This window comes from Passer montanus, unplaced genomic scaffold (assembly GCF_014805655.1).
Source record: "Passer montanus isolate IOZ18808 unplaced genomic scaffold, ASM1480565v1 scaffold12, whole genome shotgun sequence".
Classification (NCBI taxonomy): domain Eukaryota; kingdom Metazoa; phylum Chordata; class Aves; order Passeriformes; family Passeridae; genus Passer; species Passer montanus.
Window position 1 is genome coordinate 13529591 of NW_024358722.1, and position 13514 is coordinate 13543104.

General features: G+C 38.8%; 1 protein-coding gene across 8 annotated transcripts in view; it reads left to right on the forward strand.

Moving 5' to 3' along the window:
• Positions 1-13213, forward strand: part of KCNK2 (potassium two pore domain channel subfamily K member 2) — a 129168-nt gene extending 115955 nt beyond the window's left edge. For all 8 annotated transcript variants that reach the window (XM_039698009.1, XM_039698006.1, XM_039698007.1 and 5 more), the window contains one exon: positions 10859-13213. In XM_039698009.1, coding sequence (XP_039553943.1) covers positions 10859-11176 — 318 coding nt within the window. In that variant the 3' untranslated portion in view covers positions 11177-13213. The remainder of the gene's footprint in view (positions 1-10858) is intronic.
• The last annotated feature ends 301 nt before the right edge of the window (positions 13214-13514 follow it).

Below are 13514 nucleotides of genomic sequence, written 5' to 3' on the forward strand. Positions count from 1 at the left end.
TATAGCAGAGAAACCTCTCTACAGTTCCAATATCCATGAGTGCAATGAAAACCCCTTGTTCAAAGCATGGAGTGTATTTTTTTCCCTGTCTTGGGGAAACATTGTCAGTCTTTTGGTAAATAGCCCCTTATACCTAAAACTAGCCTTTGACGTGGGAAATAATGTTATAAATTAAAACCTATTGAGATGGAGAGCCCATGAAAAAATCTACAGAACTGTGATCAATGCACTCTCAAAACTGAAGCAGTATAATGTATTTCTTAGGAAATAGGCTGCTGAAAATCTTCCTAAAAATTATGGGGATTGTTATGGGTATCGACAAATAAACAAGGTTTTGTATAGGAGTTATATCCTGCTTTCCACGAAGAAAACAGTAGTCTAACATGTTTAGATACAGGAGCAGATCATTCAGTAGTGATCAATTGTGCTGGTTTCAGCAGTCTAAGCAGCAAAATCTAGAGAATGTTACCTGAGTCCAGAATGAGACAGAGAGGTTGCACGTGTTGTTCTTTGCTTCCCCCCAACAACCAAAACTAGATATCATCAGAGGGATATCTCTTTTGGTAGGCAGATGTAATATTTTTTGCCTTTCCCTGTAGTCTAAAGTAAAAAGTATCAATAAATATCAGCATATTTAAGGCATGAAGGGAAGTCCTCCTTATTCCAGGGAGGAACCATGCCGTTAGTGGATATCACCTAAAATCTGTAGTTCTATTAATATATTTTAATGTAGTAGTGTTGTTATTAGAAGAAGTTTACGTAAGACTTTGAGGTAATAATGCATTTCACTGTGTCAACAAAATAGAACATCTATATTCTTTCCAATATACTAGCAGAAATGTTTGCCATATGCAAGTGGAACTGAGACAAAAAAGAAGTCTGATCAGAAATGCACTAATGCAGAGAACTGCCATATTTTGAAATTAAAATCCAGATAACCAGTATGTCAGTCAGTTGCTCTGGTGGCTTTTGTCTCCTGAAACACTCTGGAGAACTTTAAATGCATCAAATGGGGAGGGAAGTGAAAGACAAGTAGAGACAGCAGTGGGAGTTTTAGAAGGATAGATCTGGAAGCCGATCATACAGTAAGATAGATGAAATGTCAGAAAGTCACTGGAACATGCTGTGTGCTGTAATCTTAAGTAGGCGATCTGTCTCTGAAGTTCAGCCTCAGCTATACTAGCTTGCCTTAAACTCCCTCCTCTTCATTATTCTCTACACTCTGATTACTCAGAGCACTTTTCTGATTTTAGTCTCTTTGAAAGATAAATTTTCAGCAGGATTTTTTTCCTTGTCATATTTTTTTCTTTTACTTCAGTATGCATAGCTTCTGAATTCCAGAATTTTCAGCAAAAAATGCCTACCCAAACAACAATCTTAGGCATTTGGGCTATAGATCCTGGAGGAGCCTATTCTCTTTACTGTGTATCAGGAGTCCAGGTGACAGACTTACGTTAGACATCAGCTCAGTTTGGACAAGTAATTTTTTCATTCTGCCTGTCTGTCTTTTGAATTGAGAAACATGCAGCCAGCTTTTAAGACCAAGCCTAAAATTTCGTGAGAAGTAGGGCATTCACTCCTTGTGAAAATTCAGGAGGCAGCTGCTTTATTTGATATTTATAAACAAATTCAACAAATTAGACTCATCTGAATCATCATTCAGTTTAATCTTCTTGGCACCAGTGACAGAGCTGTCACTCAAGTCTGTCAAAACAGAATTAGACTTGTCATGATGATACTGTGGAGATTATTGCACTCCCTATATTATTTGTTGCCTTTTTATCAGCTTTAGGCTGAAGGTGCTCACCCAACAAAAGGGACCCAGCGTAAAGAGAACTTGAGCTCATTTCTCATAGCCCCCAAAGAGAGAACGTAGATGTAGTCTTGCATGCATGAAAAAAATGGCAGACTCAAGTGAGAAGCAGTTTTGAAGGGTTTTCACCCTCCAGACTGATTGTCCTTAGAGGCTGAGTAGTGAGGGTCTGTGACCAAAGAGGAGGAAAAAGCTGTTCAGTTGTTCAATGAACTCTTGACCTGGCTCTCCCTGTTTCAAGAAACAAAAGCAACCAACCCTCCTACCTCCTGGCAAAAGAAAGCAGACAAGCAATCCAAAACAAAAAAGAACAGGCAAAACCAAAAAAATAAACCACCCAAAACAAATCCCAACAAAGCAAAAAACCCAAAACCCTAACCAACCAAAACCCAAAAAACCAAACCAAACTGCAGCAGCTTTGCAAATTTTATATCCCCAAGTTCACTGAATTGGTTAGGCTTGTGTGATGGAAATCTGTTCCTAGAAAGCACTGAACTGGAAATATTTGTGGGAGACAAATACAGTGACAAAGCCATGGCGTGAAAAGTAATTTTGCAAGACAGTGATTAATAAGGGTAACAATTCTAAGATGTGTAAGCAGGGAATCATTGAGTTTGTGTAGGAAAGTGGTGGTACTGCTGCAGATGTTGTTAAAAAGTATATTACTGGAAAACAGCCCCTAGATTTGTGGTCTAAACTTTAGGAAGAATGCAGAGAGCTAGAAAAATGGCAAGGAAAGCATCTGAAGAGAAATCTGGCTTGCATTAAGAGCTTTTTTTTTCCCATTACATCCAAGATGTGAACAAAAGTCTATTTGGGAAGGAACAGCCATGTTCAAAAACATGATTATTTTTAATTATTTCTATGAGATGGGTGGAAATATAAAACCTTTTTACAGACAAAACAACTGCATGTCTCCAGTCAAATTTGACTAGCAACAGGACAAAAAATTAAACCAAAACAAACCCAAAATAAAAGCTGGGAGTACAGTCTCTCTATAGCAGCCCAGAGTCTCAGGGATGTTTAAAGAGTGGTTTTGGTACAAGGAGGAGATGGAAATTACTGACTGCATTCTGAATGCAATTTGTTCTCTTCCTTTCTATGAGTTTAGGTTATCCTGGTGATGTTCCTGAATCTGCCCTAGCAACAGTCTGTAATACTGAGTTTCTATATTGATCAGTCTTTTAAAAGTCTGCTGTGGCAATGTGTGCAATAATGAATAGGAAAGAACATCTTGTTCTGAGAATTCCAGGAAAACTAAACAGCTGATGGCTTTTGACACTTTTTTTGAGATCTTTCCTCATAGTTTTATGTACTTTGGACATGTGATGCTTGCTTCACGTCAGATTCAGCACACACACAGATAACATCTCCACAGTTTTGCTGTGGTTATGTTTATATTTGTATCATGCCTCTTAGCTGGGCATACCAAGCATTTAGAGACTGCTGTTTTGTTACTGCATATTGAGTGGCAGGTCCTGGTGGGGTGCTGATTACAGGAGATGTGCTGCCAAGGACACTTCCATGAGGAGCAGCATGGCCCAGGGCATGGGGACACTGTCAGTGTCTGTCATGCCAGACTCTGTGCCTGGCCCTGCTCTCCCACAGTGTTAAGGGAAGAATTATTACAGTGAAGGCTGCATGCAGCAAGGGAGTGAAGGCAAGAGCTATTGAATTTGCAAAAATAAAGCTAGAGCAAGAAACTTATACTATACTTATACTATAATAAGAGAAATTGATTAAAGAGAGATCAGTTATAGGAATGGCATTTTCTGGAGTTAATTACCCATGAAGATTCCCAGAATATATATTATGATGATCTACATTGAGAAATCTTAAATTTTGAAGGTAAGATGTAATTGATCCTTTGTTACAGCAATAAATATATCTGTGGTTTATTGTAGGCTGAAAATATTCCAGATTAAATATCACTGATATCTTAATGATTAACATTCCTGAAAATCTTACTTTTTTTTTTTTTTTAGGATAATCTCAGTGCTTGGATATTGTTAGGAAAAGACAGCAGAACATGTTACTAATGCTGAGTATATGAATCTGATAGCTGTCTTGAGGATGAGTTCCCAGACAAAGCAAGTTCAGCAGAATGCCCTTGCAAGTAGGTGTGTTGACGTTGAGGAAAATGCTTTGCAATTGCAGATAAAAGGGACCAAAAAAGCTATAGAATACTGCCTTTCACAAGAGATATTTGTAAAACTAGTGCTGAACAGCCGAAGTAAAGCTTTAATATTTCACACAAATATCACTAGAGATATTGACACTAGAAAGTTAAGAAATAAACAGTTCTTTCTGGTACTTGACCAAGTAGTTACTATAATAATTCCTTACTACCAAGTAAAAATTAGAAGCTCTTTTTTATGTTTGTTCTTTTTTAGAGTATCTTTATAAGCTAAAAAAAAGTCCAGTGAGTTTATGAAACAATTGTCTCTTTCCTCTGGGAGAAAGTTTAGGCAGTCATTCAACTGCCTGTGGCTTGGATTTCATTATGCTTCTAGTATAGTTTTTAAAATGTTTGCTATTCCTGGCTGCAGCCAAGTTGTTGGCTGTGTAGCACAGGAAGAGGAGAGACACTGTTCCCCTGAATCACCTTAGGCTCACATGGTAGAGCTTTATTCAAACTTAAGTATTTTCTTGTAGCTAATACAGGTGCATGTCATTCACTCTCACCAGGTTGAAAGAGGGGTTGGATGGCTCTCTGAGGCACTGAAACCACTAAATAGAACTGATTTTTAGAGGAAAATTTCAACATTTTATTTTTAATTTTTGTCATTGGAAGTAAATAATGAAGCAGAACAATAGAGAGTGAGAAAATCAGGCCTATAACTTGTCTGTACTACTGAGACTACACACATGCAGATCTATAAAAAGACATGTCTGATGGACAATATTCAATAATAGCTCTGAGGAAATACCTAGCATAGCAGTCTTCATATTTATGGAAAAAACAAAAGGTGAAACAAAATAACTGTGTTGACTCTTAGTATATCTGTTTCTGTTTTGTAGGCATGATTTTTAATGCTGTTTTTATTTTGTTGAATCAAGCCATGATAAAGGAAAAGGCCATTTCTTGCATCTGCCATCTGTTACATCTCCACAAAACATATTCCCACAGCTGCCACCATAAATGTTCCTCCACAAATAAAATAATCAAAATTTGTGGGCTCTCTGCATTCCCATTGGAGAATGTGGTTTATTTCATCCAAGGCATCAGATGTGTTCATGGAAATTATGTGGGTGAAACAAAACAATCATTGCTCACCAGAATGAACTCACAATCCTTGCTTATTATGGGACTCAACAATCCCGTTTCTAACAGGAGACCTTGTTCCCAAAAATCTCTGACCGCCATGGCTACAAAAATACAATTGTCTATTTAATTGAAGCCTTACCCCAGAGGATGACAATTTCACAAAAGAAAGTCTTTTCCCCTCTGATATTTATCTGAAAAACAGAAGGATGTATATACCAGTGAGTGGAACCAAAAAAGGCTTCACTTACTGCTTTGTGTGTGCCATTCATCTTGAAATCAAGGTCTGGTACCTTGAAGACCTGGTGAAGGAAAGCTACCTGCTGCAGAACTGAGATTCTGACAGGATGAAGGCATAGAAGAGGGTGGTTCATCATAGAACATGGTGGACCTGGGAAAGCTCAGCCTGGGTATCTCATTAATGCCTGTGATGTTTCTTGCATTTTGTGGCTGTTTACCTTTAAAGACAAGTACAGCACACTCTGTTCTAAACACCTCTCCATAGGTATTTTGTGTGTGTAACAATAACACCATAATAGCAGAAATACTGAAAGCCAGATCATTGCTTTGGGAATTTTAGATGAACTATAAATGCAATTCACTTCATATGCAGGAAATGCACAGGTTTCACTAAAAATGTTTGTGAAGCTTCTCTTTTTCTCTTCTGCACTCTGGTTTTCTCTAGCCAATGGAAACTGAGGTAGAAATTTGTGTCCAGCAGCAACTTGCATGGGAAAACGCAGCATATGCTTGCCCAGACCTGCAGGAAAGTGAGATGGCAGATAGGAAACCCTTCTGATGCACTCAGGGATAAACCCACCCAGCAGCTGAGTTGTTAAACCCATCACCCCTCTCTGCACCTACATTTTTTAAAGGAACTTTGTGAACAATTTCTGTGAACACTGGCTGAATTTCCTGAGAGCTAAGGCAAAATGCTGTGTTCTGTATTCTGCTGCCTGCATATTTGACAGTAATGCACTTTCTAGTTTTGTCTGAGTAGCATATCATAGAGAGGTTAATTGGATGTGTTATTTTTAAGTAGCAGGATAAAGTACACTGCAGAGGAAAAATGAAGCTATGAAAATTTGGAGAATGCATTAGGGATAAATGCAAGAAGTTATATACTGGGCAACATCTAGACTATTAAGAATATCTGTAAGGATGGGCACCTGTTTTTCACCCTAAAATGTAGTCAAATGGATACCAGCAGCTCATCTACTTGCTTTTTAAATTCAATTTTTTGGCTTACACTGACATGCTTGTCACAAAATGTATGAGCCCTGTATGCCAAAGGGAAGCAATATAATGCTCAACTATGACAGAAAGAGCTGCACACATTACTTAGAAATATATGTTTTCATTTTCTTGCATGACATATATATAATGCTATTTTTTCTTATTTTCTACTCAGTGGTACACCTCCTCCTGACTATATAATAGCTTTCATATAATATATCTGAGCTCCATCCATATATTTCTTCTGACTTTGTAAGCAGAAGTAGATTAACTGATCTACTGTGATGTCAGGGTTTTTCAAGAATATCCCTGTGACAGAGGAGCAAAACTAAGGCAAAGTTAAGTTAGGCAAGTGCATTTGTCTTGGTCTATTTAAGGATGTCCTTAATTATGGTTTTGATTGTTTGTTTTCCTGCTAGAGCACAGATGTGGCTTAATTCAAAATACAGATTACTTGTGTATAGCCACATGGCTTGTGCTTTCCAGGTACTTAATAGGATGACTGGTCTTCCTGAATGGTGGAAAGTTTTGTGTGCATTAGCATTGGATAGTTTTGTGAGTGTCCAGAAAGATTCTCAAACTCTTGACAAGTATAAGGAAAAAGAGCAAATGTACTGAAGGATAAGGCAGGTGCTTCAGTAAATTCAAATGGTTTTTTAGTTTCAACAGTAGCATCCCCTTGGACATTCTTGCATTCCGGTTTATGCTGTTGGCCTTTACCCAAGTGTGGAGCTCGGCTGGACAGAAAGCTAAAACACAGTAGCAATGAAACTGCATAGGAACTTTTGACCCTACTAGAGATATTGACTGAGAGCCAGTTCTAGAACATTATTAATTTAGATGGATTTTGGCAGGAGTAGTTGAAGGAGTGGTGGCTTAATGTCCATGTTTCTTTTTAGTTCTGTCAAATTCAGTATATCTGTCTTGAAGTTATATTGGTGATCGTGTATGTGTGCAGCCTGGGAACTGTTTGGTCATTCGGGAAGTTCATGCATTAATTTATTAGTGTCTGTTTTTCACTACAAAACCCCTCAAAAATCCCAATAGTGACTTTAACAAGAATGAGTAGAGCACTCTTCACAAATGGTTCAAAGGCAGTTTCTCATTATATGCTGAACAAGTAAATGTGACATCATCACCACAGGTAGGCACATAAATTGGTACAGACATTTGGAGTTGTTACTGGACATGACCTGTGGTATTTGAGACATCCTCACAGGGTTGTTGGATATGGTGCAGATCATATGGGATACCCTGGCAGTGTTAGCTGGAAGACAGGCAACCTGGGCTGGGCAAGGAATTGGGTCAATGCTATTCATTTGTTGGAAAAGTTGTGGGTGTTGGGTTTTGGGGGTTGTTTTGGGTTTCTGGTGTCTTTTTATTTTTACATTTTTGTTGTTCTTGTTGTTTTCTGGTGAAGTGTGCTGTGTGGAATACTTAGTTGTGTTACTATATACCATAATTCTTGAGAACTTGTTATTGAGGCTTGTCTTCCCTGAAATCATAAGGCAGTAGGGTGCTGCTCCCTGCTTCTTAAATACATAATACAGTTTTACTTGCTGTTGATGTTCAGCATAGCTAGGTTGATACTCCTTGTGAAATATGTGTAACACCTTGCAGTCTAATTTGGATTTTGATGTGGAGGAAGTAATTCAGGAGCTGGGATAGGGACCATGTCCCCATTACTAGTAGCATTTCTCTTCCCTGAAGGTTAAAGTGAGAAGCATCACCAAATTAGTGCTGCTTCTTGTATGGCTGAGTCAGGTGCTATCACTATGACATGTTTTTCCTACTGCTTCTGAAATATTCTGTGACATTCAGCCTTATGTTAAGTATGTAGTTGTCAATAATTTCTGTGACTAAGAGGCCTTGTCCTTATGTCACACTGTCCCCAACTATGACAGCTGCAGAGTCTACAGAGCTGTGCTGTAACGAGGCAAGAGATCTAGAGAAAAGTAAATTGTTGTTACAGTATGTAGGGAGTTTAAGAATTTAATTTCTTTTGAGCAGCACATGCAACTGGCATAAGACATTTTTCGGTCGTTAGAGCCCAGATGAAGAGGAGCTGTAATGCAGTCTGTTAAAATGTCATAACCTAAGGACAGAAAGAACCTGAACATATTAGAGATATGTCCCTATGGATCCAGGAGGGATCAAATTATATAAGCAAGGTACTAATGTGCACTGGTTGTCAAAACGGTACATTTCTTTTCTTATAATCCTTTTCTTACAACCCTGCTTGATTCTGGAAGTGCTATGGAATTAAGAGTTTTGTTTCAAAGAGGTAATATTTTTGAATGCATCTCAGTTCACATGAAAAGTAGGGGCCAAAAGCAGTGATTTGGGGCATGCATAGTTCAAACAGCACTGAACTCCTGGGTCTTAATGTGTTCCAATTCTCTCTGTTTTTGTACTAATGCATCTTGATTCTACTTAGCAGTAGCATTAATAACAACATGTTTCAATTTGTATTTTTCTCCTACAATTTTAATATAAACCAACATCACAACTTTGGTGTATGGGCAGGTAGAGTTGTGTCCACCATGCTAGTGTTCCACACCACCTTAATTGGAATGAGTCTATCTCCAAAGGCACATTTATTGATGCTCTTCAGCTGGCTGAATGAACTTGCTTCCCCAAAGAAATCTCACTAGATTCAGACATCAGATATCCCAACTACTACAATTTTAAGATTCTCCTGAAAAACTCAAATGCCCAGAACAGCTTGCCCTGTGCACGACAGGTCCATCACCAGGAACATTCTGAGCCTATCCCTGAGTTTATCACACAAACTTGCTTACTTCAGAAGCAAGGCCAATTGATTTTCTCTCCTGGACAGATATGAAATCACATGGGAACTTTAAAAAAAAATTGAAATATTACTTTTAAGTCCTGATAGCATCTCTTGAATGTGCCCACATGCAATGCCAGATCTGTGTGCCTGAGCAAAATACCTGGTCTGTTAAAAGCTTACACAACTGGTGAGTGGTACAAATATATACAGTAAAGAGGAAACCTGTGTACTGGCTCTTTGCTCCCCCTAGACAGAGCCATTCTCCAGGACCTGGGCAACCTGCCTTAAGTAAGGCTTAGGAAAAGGAACAAACTGCCCCAGGGTGTGCACTGATACTATTTATCATATTTTTATTACTTGTTTACTACAAGTAAAATATTGGGGCAGCTGAGATGTTTCAGCATTGCAGATTTCATTATTTTCAGATCTGAAGTTTAGTGTGTCTGATCTTGGCTGAACAAATTAAATAGTAATAATCATTCAGCTAGGTGAGTCCTCTGTGTATTGCAGACCTGTGTTTTAGAAAACAGACCTTTGTCTGAATTTGTCATCTGTGTAATTCACTGAAGTGGAGATGAATGTAATAAAATGACCCTTGGGTAAAGAGATCATCTTGTTTTGTTTCTGGAGTGGGGAAAGTTTTCCTGAAACTCTGTCACTCTTGGATGAGCTGATTAATTTTTATCTTCATTATATTCCTGTTTTCCACTGCACTGCAAAGCATGAATAAGCTTGTGGTCTTTTCTCTGATGGTTTGCCCCCTATATTTCTCTGTGTAAATTCTTTTTTCATTTCTTTGCTTACTAAGTCAAAGTTTCCTTGCCAGTGATTGAAATTCTGGACTGAACAGTACCAATTAGACTAATTTATGTGGGTTAAATTCTCCTGGAATGCTTCACTATATTCCCTGTGCCATACCTTCCCAATATTAAGCTGTTGAGGGAGAAGAGATTTAAAGATAAACAATATATTTCCTTTTGAGTTACAATGAGATAATATCAACAAAAGATCCTCCTTTAGTTGCCTACATAACTTATTTAATGTAGCAGTGGTTTGATTGAAATACAAGTGCAAAAATATAAATAGTAAAAAAATGACAGGCCACAGTTTACCTCAGACCAGATCTGCTCAGTTTACCTTATGACATATCTGAGGAAAAATAAGGATGATTTGGGATTCAGGCTGAGAAGCAGACATGCCACTGAGGTGACTTTTAACTGTTGCTGTGTTGGTGCTGTCTTTGAGCAAGCACAGGAAAGAGGATGCAAACAGCCGATGGTTTCCTTTGAAAAAGCTTTTCTGTCTAAATTTAGAAAATTCTTTGCCAAGTCTCCCAAGGATCTTTCCAGAGACAGTGAAAGTGCTCATAAATAACCTCTCACCCTAGTAACAATACATAACACAGCCTGGATTGCTGGGATTTCAGCATCCCCTGACCAGCTGGGTATTGTGCAGCTGTCAAGCCTCTGCAGCTCCCCTGTATTGCTGTCTGCCTATGGTAACAATAATAAAAAAAATATCAGCAGAAAAGATTTTTGTGGTTTTGGAACTGTTGTTAACTCTTGCTAGTGCCACATTTCTTCTTTAGCTGCTGTCAATAAAAGAGTGAGTCTTTGGCATGAGAAATTTGTGCTAGTGGCAGCAGCAGCTCTTTGGCAGCCCTGCACTCTCTCCATGCTCCTGAAGATAAACCGTGTCTGAAGTCCTTGGTGCCATAATGCTTCCTTTTTATTGCTGAATTTTGCTGCAGGTTGGGGAGTTCAGAGCCCACGCTGCAGAGTGGACAGCCAATGTCACCGCCGAGTTCAAGGAGACTCGAAGGCGCCTGAGCGTGGAGATCTATGACAAGTTCCAGCGAGCCACCTCCATCAAAAGGAAGCTCTCTGCAGAACTTGCCGTCAACCACAACCAAGACCTGACCCCATGCAAGAGAACACTGTCAGTGAACCACCTGACCAGCGAGAAGGACCTCTTGCCAGCTCTGACAAAGACGGACAGCATTTACATGAATGGTTTGACGCCGCACTGTGCAGCGGAAGAGATAGCTGTGATCGAGAACATTAAGTAGCCATGACTCTGGATCCCAGCCCTTGGGAAGCTCTTGGCTTAGTCTAGCCATACACCTTTTTTTCCCCACCCTGTCGATGACCAGTGCTAGCAGCATTTTATATGTGTGCATGAGTTCCACAGAAAAACTACAGTCCCGAGTTACCATCGTATCTCTTCAGAGACACATAGATGAATGGCACTGCTGTTTCCAAAAGATGCTGGAACAAGCTATGTTTTCTGCCTTTATCTGCCCAGACTGTTTTTCACTTCTAATGTGCCATATGGCCTCACAAATGAATCTCACTTGTTTATGGTAACAATGTAGCTTTGAGGGATCAGTCCTTAAAATTTCAGGGTCTACCTTACTGAGCCTAGGAATGGACCATTTCTGGACTACACACATTTGTAAATGGCAAGAAATTCTTATGCAGCCTTTTACCTAAGAAATTTTGGTCAGTGCCTTATCTTTTGAAGAATCAGAACCTCTACAGTTCCTGTACAACTTTTATTTGTTTGGGTTTTTTGCATGAGAAGTGTATTTCATTTAAGCCTTTCGTTCTTGAAATGGTGGTGTTTCAAAGGTGTCTGTTGTGAAGATACCAACCAGCATGAATGAATGCCAAAACTCAACAATCATCAATTGATGTTGTTAGCTCCAAATTTAAAGGCACTGCAGTTTCAAAAGTTGCAAATCTGTCCCCCGGAAGTATTTTGTTTTACTCAGGTCCAGCTGATACTTGTTCATGCTGACTTGTAGGATTTGCAGACCCTTTTCAGGTCTTAGTTTTCCAAGCAGTGTTCAGCAGTTGTTTTTCTCTGCATTAGATGTACCAAAAAAATCTGCAGCTTATCTATCACTAAATTATTTGGTAGATGACAAGAGCAAGTAAAAATTACTGTTTTGATGAGAGGCAGGGGGAGGCTTTAAATTGCTGTGTTCTAATAATCACATCCAAAAAAACAATGCAGAAGAATACAGCTATTTTTAATAAACATAAACCTTCTGCCAGATATTTGGTATGAAAAGGATACTTAATTTCCTTTTTAAGCCAAGTCACCCCAGAGGCTACATGATATTTTACCCAGGAATCCTGGCAGAGTGTTTTCCTGAATGTCACGTGGGCTGCCTGTGCCAGAGCTGTGGCTAACGTGGGAATGCAATTGAAACTGGTATCACTGTGACTTTCTACATTTCACATAGAGATGGCTCTGAATATCAATGCAGGCATGAAGAAAAGCTGATAAATAGCACAATCTGAATACCGATGATTGTTCAGACAGGATAGGCTGACAAGAAGCAGATCTAAACCAGACTGTGGGTTTTCTTTATTGGTGGTAAGAAAACACATTAATTTTGTACCTTCTGTTTTGCTTACATGAGATTCAGAAGAAATGCAGGATGGAATGGATAATTTTGCATTTTTTTCCTTTTGTTAGTCTACTGTAACCTGGCTGTACATAAAATGAGTAGAACAGGCCTTAAAGAAAAATTTAGGCTCTGTAAATTAAAAAAAATGGGACTTTGCTGATTGGGCATGATTCAAGTGGCAAATCTTACAGCATCTCTGACCATTAGATAAAATGCAAGATATGAATGTTCATGTTTTTTGGATGCTTAGCTTGTTTTCTAATAAATATAAGTTAATATGTACATTCAGTGTAAATATCAGTCAATTAACATTTACAGAGAGTACGCTTTTAAAACTAAGAAAGTTCCATGACACAGCACCAAGCAATGCTCTTATAACAAAGACCCTTGTCTCCCCAGCACAGTGTTCTGAATGTCCACATGGCAAGGGTTCTTCTTGCCATGTATAAACTGTGAATTGTAATGAAAAATAAAGTTTTTAATTAAAATAAGTTTTCCTGAATCTCCTGCTTGCTACAACTGGAATGCTAAGAAATAACTTGTGATACTGATTTTTATGCTTTCATTGGTTACAGAGTATAGCAGTTTGCCACCTGCTTTAACTTAAGCTGGTTTAGCAATAAAGGCTTGACTTATCCAGCACAGAAATTACTATTTTTTTTCCTTGATATTAAAAAGTATGCTTTTTGGTTGCCATACCTTAAGTTGTGTTTCTTGCTATTTTGTTTCAAAAACTTATCAGAATTCTGTTTCTTCCATCGTATGCAACAGAGCTTCTGGGGTTGCTCCATCCTTGCCCTGGGGGAGGTGCAGGAGGCTCTGTGCTCTGGCTCTCCTGTGTTGCTGGTACCTTTCTGCAGAGGGTGTGAACAAGCACCTCCAAGGACAGTAGCCTTTCATACTGCATCAGTTCTTTCTACAGTCAATATTTTACAGGGGCCTCTTTAATTAAGTCATGGCCAAGGGAATGAGAACTCACACCAGCCTG